General features: G+C 39.4%; 1 protein-coding gene across 1 annotated transcript; it reads left to right on the top strand.

The window, feature by feature from the left end:
- Positions 1–12,549: 12,549 nt before the first annotated feature.
- On the top strand, positions 12,550–18,011 carry TMEM37 (transmembrane protein 37). Its single transcript, XM_074214997.1, has 2 exons — positions 12,550–12,711; positions 16,202–18,011. The coding sequence occupies exons 1-2, from the start codon at positions 12,691–12,693 to the stop codon at positions 16,772–16,774; spliced, it is 594 nt and encodes a 197-aa protein (XP_074071098.1). The 5' UTR covers positions 12,550–12,690; the 3' UTR covers positions 16,775–18,011.
- The last annotated feature ends 565 nt before the right edge of the window (positions 18,012–18,576 follow it).

Below are 18,576 nucleotides of genomic sequence, written 5' to 3'. Positions count from 1 at the left end.
CCCAAACTGTCCCTGATTGTTGCACTGATGGAATAAGCAAGTGCATCAAGGTTGGAAAATAGGGATTAAAGGAAGTTACAGCATATTATGAAAGGGATAGAAAAATTAGAAAGATTAAGAGAAGACCACATGGGTTGCTGATTAAATTTTGGCCAGGCCAGCTGGCTAGGGTTCCACAGGAGACTGGAAGGTCAAAGAGAGCCACCTCCATGGGAGGGGGTGGTGACCTGGGCATGATCCAAGTCCCTCATTGGAGATTTTTGCCTCTTAGGAAGAGGTCTTTTTTGGGTGGTCTTCCAGGATTTGTGTTTACTGTTTGCCCAGAAAAGCAATGCAATCCACACCTCGGGTGTGGCCTAAATTGTATGATAAAAGAAGGAAGATTCCCTTTACAATGCAAACAAAAGATTTACAAAGTTTGTCTCCAACTGATCTCATCACCCCCTATGCCCATGTTTCTCTGCATCAATAACATATAAAAGTCAACTCTTCAGATGGCTCCATATACATTAGCAAAGAATTTTGGCAAAACATGAAGTTTCTTCATGCCTTAACTTATTTCATGTAGAAGGATTAGTCTTTAAATCCTATTACAAATATGAAAAGGATGAATCTCAAGGTAGAAGAGATTGCTGAGTAATTGCAAAAGAAATAGGCATATAACCATAGGAAGCAAGGATTATTCTGACTCCTCAAAGCACTCCTGACTGAAGTTGACTCAGTTTAGGTTCTAGAGTCAATGAATTGCCTGGAGCTGACCAGACCCAGTTACTCCCAGACTCTGATTATTTTGTAAATCTACCAAATTTTCCCCTCCAGAGATTTCCAAGCTTTCTCTAGGAACTTTTGCTTGTTATGCAAAACAATTTACCTAATGAAACTGTGAGACAACTGCAGCTAGTTTCTTCCCTTTGCTTTAGCACCCTATTTAGTACCAGTCTCTTCCCCAGGACCTAGCTAGCACTTTCAGTGTGACTTTCCAAGCTGCAATTCACTTGCCCCATTAAAGACCTCAATTTTGCTCTATCAGCTGTTTTCTCTTGACTTCAGGTTGACAAGTACATTCAGGGCATAAGAGAAAGTCTAACCACTCCAATTAGAGAGTGACTATAGAGGAATGCATCCTAGTGGAGTCAGAAGAAAGTGGAAGGAAGAAATCCAAGAGAAAGAGTTATAAAACTAAGGGAAATTTGTTAACTATGAATTAACAGTTAACAAATTTCTGTTAAGTCAAAGTTAGAGCTAGAATGGAAAATTGGAGGGATAGAGTTCTTGTGAAAACAGATCAATGGAAGGATCAATTAAGTAGTCAACTTGTATTGAATGTCTGTTTTTTAAAAAAAATAATTATCATTTATTTGTAATGTTAAACTTTTTAAAATTTTAAATTCCAAATTCTCTCCCTTTCTCTAGTCCTTCCCCCTGCATTGAGATGGCAAGCAATATGACTTCAATTACACATTTGAAATCATGTAATGCATATTTCTATATTATCCATATTGCAAAAAAATAAAGGAGGTGAAAAAATCATACTTCAGTCTGGACTCAGAGGTCATCAATTTTCTCTCTGGAGGTGGATAGCATTTTTCATTATGAGTCTTTCTGAATTGAATTGGATCATTGTATTGATAGAGAAGTCTTTCACAATTGATAATTCTTATAATATTGTTAGTGTGTACAATGTTCTCTACGTCCTATTCATTAAATGCTTCATATGCCGATGCCACACATCCACATACACTATATTTATTTACAATCCATGTACATACATAGTGCACTGTATACCTATACAAGTAAAATGTGTGTGAGTATACACACATATAAATGGTAGTTACTGTGAGGGTGTTCTGTGAAATATATTAATATTATACATATATTAGTATTTGCATATGTAAATAAATAAGCACACACCATATTGGCTAAAGAGGTGACCTCAGAGTTAGGAATTCTTGGGTTCAGGTCCTGCCCTGGCCAAATACTGATTTTATGACATTGGCCACATCACTTAACCTCTTAGTACCCCAAGGTAAATATCTAATACTCTTAACTTGTAGAGAAGGTTCTGTTCTAAATTGCTAGAGCAAGTTCCTCTTCAGAAAATTTCTTCATTAAAAAAAATCTCAGATTTAAGCACTTTACAATTATTCTATCATTTGATTGCTTCTGCAGTGATTTCATCCTTGGTGGGTATTTCCTCTGTAAATATAGATCACAATTCCAGTTTGTTTGCTTTTTGATTTATTGAACTTGTAATACAATTATAATAGGGAATATACTGATTAAGAAACAGTCCCTCCCACTAATATTGTTCAGTAAATCTTAGGCTTAATAGAGCTTTTTAGAGCATTTCAAAGGTTAAGTGACTTGTCCTGGGGTGCATAGCCAGTATGTGTTAGAGGCAGGACTCACTGCTAGGTCTTTCTGCCCCCAAGGCTGCTTTTCATTCATTTGCTCATCCTGCCTCTCTTACAAACCTTTTTGAAAATAAAAAGTCTTTATGAGATAATGTGGTAGAAAAATTCAACATCCTAAAGCCAAACTGATTTTGAGTCTATATTTGGCTATACTGGACCTACTTCCAGGCTGACATTCAATTTGTCACTGGACTACACAGGAAATTTGCCCAGTTTGGTGCCACTGATAGCCCAGCTGATATAGAGCTGGACCTGGAGGAAGAGCAGAGTTCAAATCTAACCCCAGTCAGTATCTTACCTGTGTGACCCTGGAGCAAGTCACTTCACCCCTGCTTGCCCCAAATTTCTCAACTGTCAAATGAGAATAATAATAGCACAGACCTCCCATGGTTGTTAATAAACAATGAATAAGATAAATCACTTTTATAGCCTGGCATACAATAAATAATAAATGTTTATTTCATTCCTTTTCCTGCTACCCTTGTGCACCATTAGCATAGCCTGTGAGAACTTCAGAGTTGATCTAGTCTTAAAAATAAGACATCTGAGTAAAGTTTGAGTAGAGAATAATAAATATAATGGAATGCAATAGTGGTGGAGGAAGACCTGTGTTCAAATCTTTATTTCTGCTACATACCAGTTGTATGACTTTGGTCCAGGTTAAGATTCCAACTTACATTGGTAGAGAAAGTTTCTCATCTGAAGCACCCAAAACCAATGAAATGATAAGTCTAGGATTTTTCTAAATTCATATGTGCATATGTACATGTGTGTGGACACATATGCATGCATACCCACTTATGTATGGCATACTCACAGTGTATAACATATTTGCACATATTTGGTGTACTCACATGAATACACATATGTAAAAATTTATTTGTGTAGACATACACAGATAAATAACATTTACTATTTTATATTTTTATATACACACTCACTTCAGAAGGAAGGAATAAAGGGGTATGAACTTATGATTTCATTGCTATGGGGAATTCTCAGTTAAGAGATTCACTCTACCAGTGCAGATTGTCAGGGTCTCTGCAATTTATAATCTGACAGAACATGAGAGGTACAGTAATTTACCCAGGGTCCCACAGGTGATACCTCACAGAGTTTGTATTTGAACATGTCTTCCTAATTTCTTTCTATTATACAGGTGATCTCCAAACGTTTTAAATCATGAACCCTTATCATTAATTAATTTTTGAGCATTCACTCTTAGAATGTGAATATTGAAATTACATACAAATCACAACATATACACCTACATATATATACATACATGTTACAATACACATAAAATACTTGTAGTCTCTTCCTTCTTGGTGGTGCTTGAGGGGAGAAAGATGCTATAAGCCTTTGGGATGAAAGACTTTGAGTGTTTCCCACTTAAGGCTAATAAGTTGCCTTGAATACAGTAACCCATCTTTTGCTTCCTTTAATTTGGTTTTTCCTATTTTAGATGAAGGAAATTAAGAATGTTATGACCTTGTGAGATTAAAAGGGAATGAGTCACCAGAAGTCACCAGAATTGGAGTTCAAGCCTTGATCTGCTGCCAGCCTAACAGTATGAGGAAAAGGACCCAAGCAATTCTCTTGACCCAGGAATATCAGAAACATAGATTCATCCATGCCACATTCATAAGTGAACTTGGAATGCTATATGAAACTATGTTAAGCCTGAGCCTTCTTTCCCAGGGATCAGGTGGTGGAGAAGAGAATGTGCACCTTTGAGCTTGGGAAAAATACCTGCACTTCTATTCTTGTTGGATCTTCACAGAATATATCCCTTTGTAAAATGAACAAAAAATGTAATTACATGTACTACTGCCCTAATAATTATATGCACACGCAAAAAGAAATTTATTAAGAATGAGATAAAAGTTGAAATAAAATCTGATTCTAGAATCAATATGTGGTCCCTGAAGTCCGAGTAAGGGAGTGACATGTTCAGACCGGCCACTGTAGGGAAATCACTTTGGTAAATGTGTGAAAGATGAATTGGAAAGGGAGAGACTGGAGGTAGGTCAACCAATTTGGAGACTTTATGCTTTAATCCAAATGGGAGGTAATAAGGGTCTGAACTATGGTGCTAACTTTTTTTCGTAGAATGAAAGAAACCCATAAGAGATATGGAGGCAGAACTAATAAGATTTGACAATCGATTGAAAAGAGAAAGTGAAAAATCAAAGATGGCACCAAGATTTAAAAAACCTGAATGAACAGAAGAGTGGTGATTGCTCTCCAGTAATAGAGAAGATTAGAAAAGGAGAGAGTTGAGGGAGAAAGGTGTTTTTATGACATCTTTGTTCCAGATCACAACATACCTACACCTCCTTAACCTATGTGGTTCATTCTGTTCCACAGAAAATTAAACAGGAGAAGTAGGACTCTCATTTACCTGTACCCTAAACCCAGTGTACTCACTACCTGATCTGATCTAAAAGAAGGAATTAAAGATGGAATTTTGCCAATGGCCTTTGAGCAGCTGCTGTAAGTTTAGGTTGCCACAGCCTCAGGGGCCAACACCTGACTCACCTGCCTCCACCTGGCTCAGAGTAGAGCTTGAGAACTTGCATTTGAAAGAAATATTGGGAGATGAATGTAGGTGTGGTGGTGTTTGTAAAACTCCCACATTAACTCTCACAGTGAGAGTGGGATGGAACCTGTCTTCCCACCTTTTAAATTGTTTGATGACATACTCTCCCCCCCCCCCCAGCCCTTATTCTGGAGACCATTGAAGGAGGCTGCATTTATTCTCATGCAAACATATAATTGTGTGTGTGTGTGTATACACTTCTATACATATACATGCATACACACATATGTGTATGTATGCATAAACACAGAATATATATAAACACACACATATATTCTGGTCAGTGTTTAACAGAAGCAGCACTAGATGGCACAGTGGATAGTGGATATCTTCCTGAGTTCAAATCTGACCTTAGACACTTCCAATTTTGTGTGATCCTGGGCAAGTTACTTAATTCTGTTTGCCTCAGTTTCCTCATCTGTAAAATGAGCTGGAGAAGGAAATGGCAAATCACTTCAGTATCTTTGTCAATGTGAGAAATGTAGGGTGTGGATCTTCACAGGATGTGGAGGGGAGCCTTAGGGAATCCATTACAAAAGGGGAATGGCCCAGCCAATCACAAGACTGGAAGAGTCTTCCTAATCCCATTCCAGAGATACCAAACCCCAAACCAGTTCTCAACTGGTCAAGAGTGACCTAGAGATCTTGACCTATTGCTACTGAGTTTGCACAATTAGGTAATTGAATATTAACCCACACAACCACTGTGACAATTGAGGTTCTTAGCAAATTATGCTAAAGATGTGAGGGGGGATCAAATTAGGGGCATGCCATGGAATGGGTGGACCTCTTAGATTGTAATTCAAACTCTGAGAGCCTATGAACATCCAAGAGGGAGGGGAGTTTCTGAAGACCTTAAATTACCTGACTTTGAAGACTAATTTGTACCTCATGCCTAGGAGTGAGGTACCTGTATCTTATAAGATGTATCTTGCAAGATTTGTGAATAAAATGTACAATTTTCTCTCATTCTAGCAGGTTTTTCTTTTCATTCATTTATAACAGTCAAGCAAACCTCAAATGGTGTCACAAAGAATAAAACACAACTGAAACAGCTGAACAACATATGTGTAACAACTGACTTTCCAAAAAGAAAATTTATAAAGGTCATAATTTGAAGTTTAATCTGCAATATTAACATTTTTTCCCATCACTTTAGTCTAGACAAGCAACAAAACAACAAATCAATTCCTGAATAGTGTTTGCCAATTTCTAAATACTCACATTAAAAATTTAACAATCAGCTCATGTTATAGACACTTGCATTCCATTCTGCCATGTGATGAATCACTACTGAGACCCAGGAAAACAAGGGTGGAAAGAAAATAAAAATTTATTAAAAGAAGTTACAACATATAAGAAAGTGGTAGGTAAAGAAAGACAGAGATAAAAGACCAGAGCTTTACTGGCTCTGAGCAGGGGTCCAACCCAGATTTTTATGTCTTGTTTCTTATCCTGAGGGCAAAAGGTGAATCCCTTTCCCCCTTACTGGACCTGGAATTAGGTAAAGGGTTGAAGAGGAGATTAGGTTATAAATTTTACATTAATCAATGAAACAATGGTAGTTTATTTACATCTCAAGAGTGGGAGACCTCCACCCAATTTAACAAGATTTAACAGACTTTAAGATTACAAATTTTGTTTCTGCTACATTCTTAATTCTCTACATCTTTTCCCCACAATTCAGACTTTTTTTCTGTGGTTTGAAGGGAAAGCCAAAAAATTTTACTCAAACACTATGGAATCACTATAGTATTAATCATAATGTATACATTACTATTCTATGTGAGTACAAGTGTATAAGGTGATTAATGGTGGGTGTAATGTTTGTCCTTCATTTTTGAAGAAGACCACAACATCAAGGGAGGTGATGCCATGACAAGTATATAAATTGTATATGAGTGAGGAAGATGCTGTGCTAAGTCACCTGGGCCCATCTGGGTCCAGTGGACTAGATAAGAATCAGGACCTGGATGACTTGCTTAAGGGTCACACAGTTAGAAACTTTCAAGTGTCTTGAGTCTGGATTAGAACTTCCCATCCTCCTGACTCCAACACCAGTGCTCTATCCATTGCACCACCTAGCTGCCCCAGTGGATACAGATGAGCAGATGGTTGAATTAAGGGATGCCTAAAGCATAGAGAGGTGGAGAAGAGTGGAATAGTGTCCTCTCCCTGACTCTACCCCCTTCTTGTATTATGCTGACCCTTCCCTATTGGACCCAATCAATTCAATTCAATATATTTATTAAGTACATACCCTTTATGGGGTATTCCTCTAGGCACTCCCCACCCCCCATTTTTGGGTCACTTCATTAACTCTCCTTGGTTATAAATGCTATTCACCTTCAAAGAAGGAAGTGATGAAATTTTCTGGGATATTGAAATATACTGTTCTTTCACTTTATTTTTCTTGGGTTTTTTTTGCCAGTTTTCTTTCAAAGCACAACTAATATTGGAATATGTTTTTCATGACTACTCATATATAAACTATATCAAACTGCCTTTCATTGAGGTGTTTTGGGAGGGAGGATGGGAAAGATTTTGGAACTCAAAATTGTTTTTAAAAAATAAGAAAGCTAAAATTATTTATATATATAATTCAGAAAAGATTAACATTTTAAAATGAATTATTAATTATAAATAAATAAATAAATGGATGAAGGTAGATAAATGAGTGACTAGAATACACAGAAGCAGATGAAAACATCAAATATGGATCAGGATTAGGGGTGGCTAGGTGGGCTAGGTGGGCTAGGTGGTCTAGGTGGCATAGTGGATAAAGCACCAGCCCTGGAGTCAGGAGTACCTGGGTTCAAATCTGGTCTCAGACACTTAATAATTACCTAGCTGTGTGGCCTTAAGCCACTTACCCCCATTTGCCTTGCAAAAACCTAAAATATATATATATGGATCAGGATGACTGGAGATGGTCCTGGCGACAATGGGAGACCTAGGCCTTTTTAACTGAAGTTAAACAGGTCTCAGTTTGACTGAGGCAATACCCATTCAGTGATTCAGGCTAAGTAAAAAAGAAATGAGGTAAAGAATGACCTTTTTACCCAGGACTGAAGAAAGGAAAAAGGATAGGGATGAGAGTGGGAGCACCTGTTGGAAAGAAAGGGAGGGGATGATATTGGCAAGGTGAAGGGTCACCTCTTCAACTGAGACCAGAGTGAAAGAGGAAATGGTGGGGGAAGATATCTGAAGATACAATATGAAGAGTATAACCAATAGAGAGAGGAAGGCCTAGGAGACATCTCAAATTCAACCTATCCAAAACAGAACTCATTATCTTCCCTATAAAAACAAATTCTCTTCCAAACTTTTCTATTTCTTTCAAAAGCACCACAAGTCACCCAGGTTTGTAAACCCTTTTTAAGTCTTTGATTGTTCTCCCTTCCCCAGCATAATCAATCAGTTGCCTAATCTTTTCTTCTTTTTTTTTTTTTTGAGGCAATCAGGGTTAAGGGATGGCATGGTCACATAGCTAGTATCAGGTATCTGAGGAGGAATTTGAATTCAGGTCCTCCTGATTTCAGGGCCTGATTTCATCTTCATCCGAGTTCATCAGAAGTTAACCCAGACTAGTAGAATATGGATCATTCACTCTGGTCATTTCTGCAACTCACATCAATGTCACCCGGTTAACCCCCCCCCCCCCCCCCCCCCCCCGTGGCAAGGGAAATAATGAGAAAAAAAAGTCTGGGATTAAGAGAAAGAAAACTGTGTCCAGAAGAAATAAGGTAAACAAATTGCAGAAATTCCCCTAGCAAGGGAGGTCAGAGTTTATGGCACAAAAATATAGGTAGAGAGGGGATGGCAAGAAAAAAGAAGACTGAATGGGAAATGAAATTGGCATGAAATCAGGAAAGAAGTGGGGTGAGGGAAGGTGGCAGCAATCAGTTGGAGAAAAGAAAGTCTCTGGCTCTGGGAGATAGCTATTGTACAGCTGCTTCTACTCAAAACACATAAGTAAGATAAGATAGTGAGTCAGCTAGGTGCCTGACACCAAGGTGGTTGAGAACAGCTTTTACCAGTAACCTGTGAAAACTAATACTGATGCAGGGAACCATGAGCATAGGGAGTGTAGTTAGAGACAAATTTTGTAAATCTTTTGTTTGCATTGTTAAGATCACCCATAAGAGACCCCTCCCCAAATGGTAAAATCTCCAAAGTGGGACTTGAGCCACTCCCAGGTCACCAACCCTTCCTATAGACCTTGAGGGGGGAATTTAAGGAGATTTTGGGAAGGGCTCACTCTCTTTCCAGACTTCTGCTGAGCCTGGCAGCTGGCCTGCAATCCAGGTGGCTTTTCCTTAATCTTTTCTTAACTTTCCTATTACTTTCTTTTGTGTTGTAACTTCTTTTAATACATCTTTACTTTCTTTTACACCTGTATTCCCCCATCAAAAGAGTGATTCTTCATAGGTGGATAATCAAACAATAAGAATATCAAGAATATCATCATTCCCTTGATATCTCTCCCTTAACCCCAGTATGTAATTTACTGCAATTGGATTGGTGTGACTCAGTCTCTTGGTCTCTGGTGTTTCATTTATCCTGAGCTCCTGGAATTCCTAAACCAACCCCAGGCTAGATGCTTTCATATTATAAATCCTTAGGGGATATGTACCTAATACAATTAGCATAGTAGGTGCCCCATAAATAATTGTGGGTATCTCTCCTTTTCTGTTGTAAAGGATGAACTGATTTCAAAATACCATGGGGAGGGGAGCTCCCCAAGGAAAATGATTGTGTCCTCCAACAGAATGGAAGCTCTGAAGAAATCCTGGTTTCTTTTCTACTACTACATATCTGCAGAATAAGGAATGTTTGTTCCTATAAATTAAAACCTTCCTGAGGATCTGGACTTTTTTTTTTTCATCTTTGAAATCCCAGTGCCTATGCCTAGTATATGTCTACCATATAGTGGGTTTTTGAGAAATGCTTGGTGACTAAAGAAACCTACTATCCAAACTGTTTAGCACTTTTCCTAAGATTCACAAACCATTCCCTATACAATGTAGACATTAAATTCCCCAGGGCTTTAAAGTTTATCGCACACTTTCCTTATAAGAACCCTCAGAGATAAGCATTTAGGAAGTTATTGTCCCCTTTTATAGTGGCTAGGGATGGGGTGAGGCCTAAGTGAAGTAGCTGACTTAGAGACCCAGCTGGTATCAGAAATGGAATTGAAAACAAATTCAATTTCTTTTTCTACCATAACCACCAGAGTGAATGACACCCACAGGACAAGTCCCTAGTCTAACTCTCTAATAATGGTTGCAGCCTCTCCTGCAGCAATATAGAAATGTTTTAAACTTAGCCAAGAAGTGTGGGGAGTCAAGAAACTTGGCTAATAATACTCCCAAAACAATTCAGAGTGAGTGTTGCCACCCTCCAGGGTACCCAGAAAAGATACATAGGTGAGATAGATTATAAGTCATTCTGGTTTGATTTAATCTTTTTTTGGAGAGGCTTAAGTCCCCAAAGATCCTGGGACTGGAATTTATTTCTACCTCCCAAAGAAAGCCAGGGAAGTAAAGACTATAGAGTAGAGTTTTTGTTTGTTTGTTTGTTTAGGCATACACAGGAATAGGAGGGAACTGATTTGGAAATAAATAATCAGGAGCTATGGGGCAGCAGAAGAAAGAGAAAGGAAAAAAAATAAAGACTGGGCTTAGGCAAAGAATGGGGAGAAGAGGCATTGGCCTTACAGGCATCACCAAGTAGAAGATTCAGGCTGAAGCTGCCCTTGTGCCCATTTTTCAAGGACAAAGGGAATTTCTAAGAAAAGGTCTGTGTTTTCCCCAATTTCCCTTCCCCATAGCTGTCTATCAACAAAGAAGTCAACAAGTAACACATTCAATTGGTTCACTTCTCTAGCCAGAATGGTAACCTGAATTTTGATACTGGGGTAAATTGGAGATAAGCATAAATTAAGGCAGAGAGTCAAGCCTCTGCCTAAATGTCAGGAATTTTCCTTACTGGAGGCTTTTGTATGTATGTATGTGATTGTGATCATGTCTAACTTTTTCATTTAAAATAAACACCATAAAGCAGTAGGTGGTCCTGAGGGGCTATTATTTTGCTCCATAGGCTAAACTTTTATTCTAATGGGGGAAGATAACCCCTTAATGGTGTTACCAAAGAGCATGGTGCTTGAAATCAGCAATCTCATCTACAAGAGCTCAAATCATGACCTCAGACACTTCGTAGCTGTGTGACACTGGGCAAGTCTTTTAATTCTTATTATCTTTTTCTTTTTTAGATTTTTCAAGGCAGCGGGGTTAAGTGGCTTGCCCAAGGCCACTCAGCTAGGTAATTATTAAGTGTCTGAGGTCGGATTTGAACCCAGGTACTCCTGACTCCAAGGCTGGTGCACTATCCACTGTGCCACCTAGCCGCCCTAAGTCTTTTAATTCTTGCTTGATTCTATATCCTCATTTGTAAAAGGATTGGAGTAGGAAATGGCAAACCAATCCAGTATCTTTGCCAAGAAAATCCTAGATGGGCTTACAAGGAGTCCAGATACTCAAAGACAATCCATTAAAGAGGGATGGAAGATTGGAAGAGAAAACCGAGGATTGAGGTGTGGTTAGAGTAAAAAGTGGCAAAAACTCACCTATCTTTCCCCTGAATCCCAACACCTTGGAATCTTCAATAGCTCTTTCCCCTTCCTCACTCAAACATAATAAAGTCTTTTCTGTCTTTGCCATATCAATCAATCAAACTTCTGGCCTCATAAACTCCTAATCAGTTTGACTTTCTCATCTCTATCCCCTATTCTATACGTAGCCTAAGTAATCTTAATTAGATTGGTCACTTTATACCTCTTCTCTTTACTTTTCTTCTTTGGAACCTGACTGGACTACCCTGTCCCCCCCACTTTGATTTATTTCTCTGACTCTTCTCTCTCTCTCTCTCTCTCTCTCTCTCTCTCTCTCTCTCCCTCACATAATCTGTTGATGTATCTCTATTACAAACTCGTGAAAGAGAGAAAAAAGTTATTTTTCTCTCTTCCACCTCCAACCACACACCCCCTTTCAAGGAAGAGAAAACTGAAACAAGTAGTTCAGTTACTTGTCCAAGGTCACTGGTCGAGTTTCTGTAGCCCTTTCCACTACCCGCCTGCCTGCCCTCGAGGAATTTACACTCCGGAGCAAACCCACAAGGGAAACCCGAGACTCAGTTCAAGGTGACACATTAGCAAGTAGGGGACACTTTTTTACTGACAAACATATTAACGGCCGGAGCCCGGTCTGACTCTTCCCCAGAGCCTTCTCTCCCGGCTCCCCCTTGGGTCCCTTTGCAGAACCAGCTCCCACATTCTTAGCCTGCGGATGTAGTTCTCCAAAACTCGTCCCCCTTAGTGCGCCCTCCCCCAACATCTCTCGGGACTCCTCGGGACCGCACTAGCTGACTCAGCGTAAGGGGAGCAGCCCAGGGTAGCCTGGGGCGGGGCGCTGCCACCAGCCTGGGGTTAATTGCTCTGTTTTTAACCACCCTCCCCTCCCCCTTTGTCCCGGGCCTCGGGAGTCTTGGTTCCGCCTCCTTCTCCCTCGACGTGCGGTCGCAACCAGCCTGCCAGTTACTGGAGGCACTTCGGCCTTTCCCGGGGAGTCGAAGCTGCTCTGTCTTCCCAGCTGAAATCACTCTCCCACTGGCAGTATGACGGCCATCGCGGTTCAGGTATACTGGAGGGGACCCCGAGGAGGGCGATGTGGTGAGAAACTTTGGGCCGGGGCATAGGTGTCTCCTTCTGTGGAGCCGGGGGTCTCCGTGCCCATCCTAGGAACAGCGTGCGTCTCCTGCACCCTCCGGGATCCAGGCGGCAGGCAGAGAGGCGTCCTTTTCCCCACAGCCACCCAACTGCAGATGAATTTTGACTTACCTTCGTCCTCCACGGTAGCCTGGAGGTGACTTTCTCCATTGGCTGCAGCTGGAGACAGCCTGGGATTGCCCCAGTTTGCTATAGCTGCGTCCTTTCCTTTCGTTTCTGAGTTAATTTCTGCTTAAGTGCAATTTGGGATGGGAGACGTGAGAAAGAAAGTTCAGAGTTGCAGGTGCGGGAGATGACACTTGTCTCTTCTGTTCTCTGCTTGCCCTAACCTCAGAGGTTCTATCGGACCTCTAGGTTCTAGGGGTAGCCCTAGGCAGGGTGAGGTTTTCCCCCAGAAAAAGGACGTGTAAAATAGGGATGTGTTCGAGTAAAACCAAAGAGAGATCAAGTTGGAAAACCAGCGTCAAATTTCGTACATGTACTCCGAAGATGGCTTGATGCTTCCCTACAGTGCGACATTTGTGGTAGGATTCCCTGAAAGGGTTTTGTAATTGACTTAGAAAAGAAAATCAAACCGAACTCTACTACTGTTGGCTTATTTTCTTCCCAGATCTTTTCAGAGTATTGCTAGGAGCTCCTATGTTTTGTTTTTATTTTTTAAATCATATCTTTCTTAACTCCTGCCACTTCACATCTCACAGTCAGATATATTTGCCTTTTCTCCTTTATCCGAATTTGTATATACGAATTTGTAAAGGTACCCGAGGCTCGGATGCAGAGGGATCAAAGACAGTAAACTTCCCTTCCCTGTTGCAATATCCAGGTAGCCCCCCACCTTTCCCTCTCTACCTCTCCAAAATGGCAAAGCCAGTTGCTGCCTTCTTTGAGAGACAAAAACTCTGGGCTCTAGTTTACCACTTAACTAGCTGAGTGCCCTTCAAATTTTCAAACTCCTAGGACCTTAGTTTCTTTATTTATAATGGGAACAATTGTTATCTGTCCTGCCTGTTTTATAATATTTCTGGGGAGCAAACAAGATAGTGAAAGTGTTTTGAAAATTGTAAAATATTCAAATCTGTGGGAGTTATGGATAATCTATCTGATATCTAAAAGAATTTTCTGATCTAATAAACCTTTAAATTAAACCCTGAAGGACTTTTTGAGATTATGGAATGTCTAAAAGGATAACATCAGAAAACACAAGATCTAGTGCCTGCAATAGAGTTTGGAATGGTTGAGTAGTTCAGTGTTGGGGCAATGGGGAAATGATCCTGCTCTGTGAGCAGTTTTCCTTCTCTCTTGCAGCCTCAATTGCAGTTCCAAAAAATGACTTTCTTAAAGATCATGGGATTGCTTTGCCATTATGTTTAGTAAGAGAACACATAGGTTTGCTTTTCTAGCCAACTTCCTTCCTTGCTCTCCCATGTAACTGTTGATTCTTTAAAAGAACATCAGATGTCAGCAATTTTTAGCAATTCCACCAAGTTACCATTACTAGGGTTGAGAGCTCAAAGAAACTAAAGCCATGGATGGGTAGAAGTCATTCCCACCCCCTCATTTTAGCTACTACAATAGGACTATAGAATATTAGAGTCATAAGAGACCTTGTAAAAATTTAAAACAGCTTCAGGAGGGGAGAGATGGAGAAAGATAGAGGCACAAAGAGATATAGAGAAGAGAGACAACAGACAGAGATAGCAATTAGAAATTTAAGGATACTTTTTCTTTGTGGGTGAAAAGATTTGAATGCTGCAGAACTCAAAGGCAAGGGGAATACTATAGGTCATTAATCTTTTAATCTCCCTGCTAACTTGGGAATTCAGGGATTCTTTAGAAACAAACAAAACACCTCTGTGTTTCTCTTTCTGATATTGAGTAGTCCTGAGGACTAAAGTCCTTTCTCTACTTAGAACAGGTGGAGCAGTATGTAACTGTTTTGCTGATGATGCTGTCTTTAAGGGTGAAAGGTTTCTCTATCCATGGCTGAAAAGAATTTGGGGATCAACCAACCCATAAACATTTATTAAGTATATTATGTGATAGCCACTGTGCTAAGTGCTGGGGATACAAATAGAGGCAAAAAAAAAAAAAGATAGTTCTGGCCCGCATGGAGCTTACAATCAAATGGAAAGATCATAGGAATTAGAGTTGAAAGAGATCTTAGAGCTCTTTAATTTCATCTCATGATGATAATAACTTCATGTTGGGTGCTTTTTCTTGGGTTGCCAAAAAAAAACCCTTTAGTTTTTCAAAACCTATTTATCCTATGAAATAGATAAGCACATGTCATTATTCCTATTTTATCTATCAAGGAACTCAACATGACTTAAGTGAATTGCCCAAGGTAACATAAATGACATAATTAACAGCTGAGTAGTGATGACTATCTAGTACTGTTCCTGACCAAAGTCAGAGAGATATATATCAATTCATAGCTACTTACATAGAAATTGGATTTCAGACATGTGACAGTCCCTTTATGATTCAGTTTCTCCAGATGACACTGGCTATAATGTTACCTACCCTGCCTACTTCACAAAACTAGAATGGGTTTAAAGTACAATCATAGGTATACTTGTGCTTTGAAAGCAAAAGCATTTATTTAAATGAAACTGAGAGTAAATAAGTATAAAGGCATGATCTCTACCCTTTCCCCATCCCACCAGGTTTAATAAATATCATTTTCTCCAACCAGTCATGCTTGCTGTCAGTTCTCTCTTTTCAGACTTTATAAAGAAATCAGTAATACTGTTTTTCCAAAAATCTGCTCAAGTTACTTTTGAGGAACCATTTTAGTGTTGAAACTTGGAGTCCAGAAGAGGTAGCCCTTTTACCGACATGAAGTCAAAAGATTCAAGTCCACTTGCCTACCTCTACTTCTGAGCATCTGTGGGATGTTATTCTCTCTAGACCTCAGTTTTTTTCATCTGTAAAATGAGGGGATTGGCCTAGGTGATCTTTATAATCTTTTCCAATACTGCATCATAAATCCTATATAATTTTTATGAATGACGTGTCAAAGATGACCTAACATGATAGTGGCTATGGTGGGAATAGACTAGGGATCTGAGTTCTTGTCCAGCTCTGTTTCCATTAGACTCCATTAGATATGAATATATCCTAGAGGGGTAAAAAGGACATTCTAGGGAAGTGAGGTGGGAGTTACAAAAACATAGGACAGATTTGAAAGAAAAAGTAGCTTGAGTAGAAAGTAGTCTTTATATATGAAGCTGTGGGTGAAAATATCAGCAACAGTAACAACACCAATAATAGCTAACTAGCATCATGCTTTGAGATTTTCAGAACATTTTACTTATAGTAACTCATTTGATAAAGCTCAAGATGGACTCTAATGAGACTGTAGAATCTCTAATTTCATGTGGTATGCTTGTCTTCCAGGCTCAGAAGCCACCGATTCAGAAGAGACCAAGCAAATCTTTCTTTGAATCATGTATCCGAAGTCTGATCATTCTGTGTGCTGCCATTGCTGTGGTCCTTTCTTCCATCTCTATCTGTGATGGCCACTGGCTCCTTGTGAAGGATCAGCTTTTTGGCCTGTGGCACTTCTGTGCTTTCACCAACAATAGTGAGCTGAATTGCTTCACAGACTTGCACCTTGCCCAGGTGGATGGATTGGCAGTGGGTATGGTCCTGGCCCGAAGTATGGGGTCTCTGGCTGTGGTGGTAGCTATCTTTGGCCTGGAGCTCCTGATGGTCTCCCAGGTGTGTGAAGATGCCCACTCTCGGAGGAAATGGGTCATGGGCTCCATTCTTATCCTCATCTCCTTTGTTTTGTCTTCTATGGGGCTCTTCAGTTTTGTGATCCTCTTCAAGGACCAGGTCACCTTCACAGGTTTCACCTTGATGTTCTGGTGTGAATTCACCTCTTCCTTCCTCTTCTTTCTAAATGGAATCAGTGGCCTTCACATCAATAGCATCACACACCAGTGGAATGGACTGAAAAACTTTTAGAAAATGAAAGATCGAAGTCCTTTCTGCGAATGAGCCTCTTATCAACATCTAAGAGTCACTGATTTCTTAAAAGTCAGGAAGGAGGAGCAAATAGGTGGCACAGAGTATAGAGTACTGGTCCTGGAGTCAGGAGAACCTGAGTTCAAATTATACACTTAATATTATCTAGCTGTGAGAGCTTGGGCAAGACACTTAACCCCAGTGCCTTAACAAATCAAAAAAAAAAGTCATGAACCATTTCCTTGTGGATTTTATTATTTTCTTTTATTTTTTAAAAAATAAAAACACCTTGTTCTCATTCATCCAGAGATCTTAAGGAAAAAGATTGAAGTTAAGGTTTATATGCCAGTAATTTTGCAGAGAAGTGACATTTAAGTCAAATAGACTGGGGCTATGGGAATACTTTAAGTAAAGAATATTCCAATGATCAAATAAGAAGCTGACAGTATTCCAAAGTTTTGTTTCTAGAATAGAAAGAAATCCTTTGAAAGGTTGTAAATGTAGTCAGAGTCCATCTAGAGTCAAAAGTTGGGGACCCCATGACAAGAGATTCTATTATCAAATGTATTTTTTTTTATTAAATAATTTTAAGGTACTCTGCTTATCCTCAACATCTTTTGCATATTGTAAAATCCATTCAGGATTTTTAACTTTTTCTGAATTAACATAGGGTCCACTAAATTGCTAAAAATAACTTAAGCTTAGATTATTCTTGAGGAACTCTTCCCTTCTTAGGCCTAGCCCTTCAAGGCTTCATTCTGGCTTCAAAAAGCTTTCTCCAGGAGTATCTTATGCAGTTGATTGTGTTCCTTCTTCTTTCCCCTGCTCTATCTTCTCCCTTCTTCTCCCTCTCCCTTTTTTCCATACCCATAATTCAGATCTTAAACCCAGTTTTGCTCTGAAATACCCAGAAAAATGGAAGTAAAAGTATTTGACTTAAATTTTCAGTATTCTTGCCCACTCTTCCAACCTACCCAATTTATAAGATCAGATTCCACTCTTTAAAAAGATAAGTACTTCAGTAAGCATCACCACTTCCATTCGAACTGGAACAAATTTCCTAAGGTTAAGCATATTGTTGAAAAGAGAAAGAACTTTAGGGAATATCATTTTAATAAGATTTCTTGTCAAATTTGCTAGATTTTTTAATTGAAGAATTTTTAAATCTTTGTAGTTCATCTTTCCCAATAGTAGAATAATAATAGAATAACCATGGGGTACTTATAGAGAAGTTTGACCACCTGACAGCCTTCTGGAGTTTAAGTTGTCTTTAGAATCCTTTGAAGGAATTAGGAGCTCAATAAAAACCTTATGTAATCTGGTTTTATTGGGTCCCTAAATTTGGGGGTGGGGTCCTTCAGTCACTGCATAGTCAGGCCCTATGGGGCCTCTAGTAATGTGGATTCTTCTGGGAGAGGGTTGCTCAGGTGTAGGGTTATTACTTTCTACCTGCTGGCCAGGTGATTTTCCTTTTCTGGTCCAAACTAAACAGTGTTTGTTTCATTGTTGTTTCTGTTCATTGAATTGACTCTTACTGACTTCTTACATCAGGGTCATATTCATCTGTGTGTCTGTGAGTTGCTGTGTTCATGCTTGCTTGCTTAAGCAGCACCAGTAACAACTAAAATGGAAGAGTAAATTAATTCAATGTTTTCCATTCCCAGAATATAGCTTATTTAAAAGCAAGAAGTCTTAATTAGTACACATACCTTGACCCACTGGACTTTGCCAGTTGTTAGGTGTCAGACTTGGATAATGATTAATATCCATCTTTGTGTTTCTGAGGAGGAGAGTTCCTTCTT

Source organism: Macrotis lagotis, chromosome 1 (genome assembly GCF_037893015.1).
Source record: "Macrotis lagotis isolate mMagLag1 chromosome 1, bilby.v1.9.chrom.fasta, whole genome shotgun sequence".
NCBI classification, from domain to species: Eukaryota; Metazoa; Chordata; class Mammalia; order Peramelemorphia; family Peramelidae; genus Macrotis; species Macrotis lagotis.
This window is presented reverse-complemented; position numbering and strand designations above follow the sequence as displayed.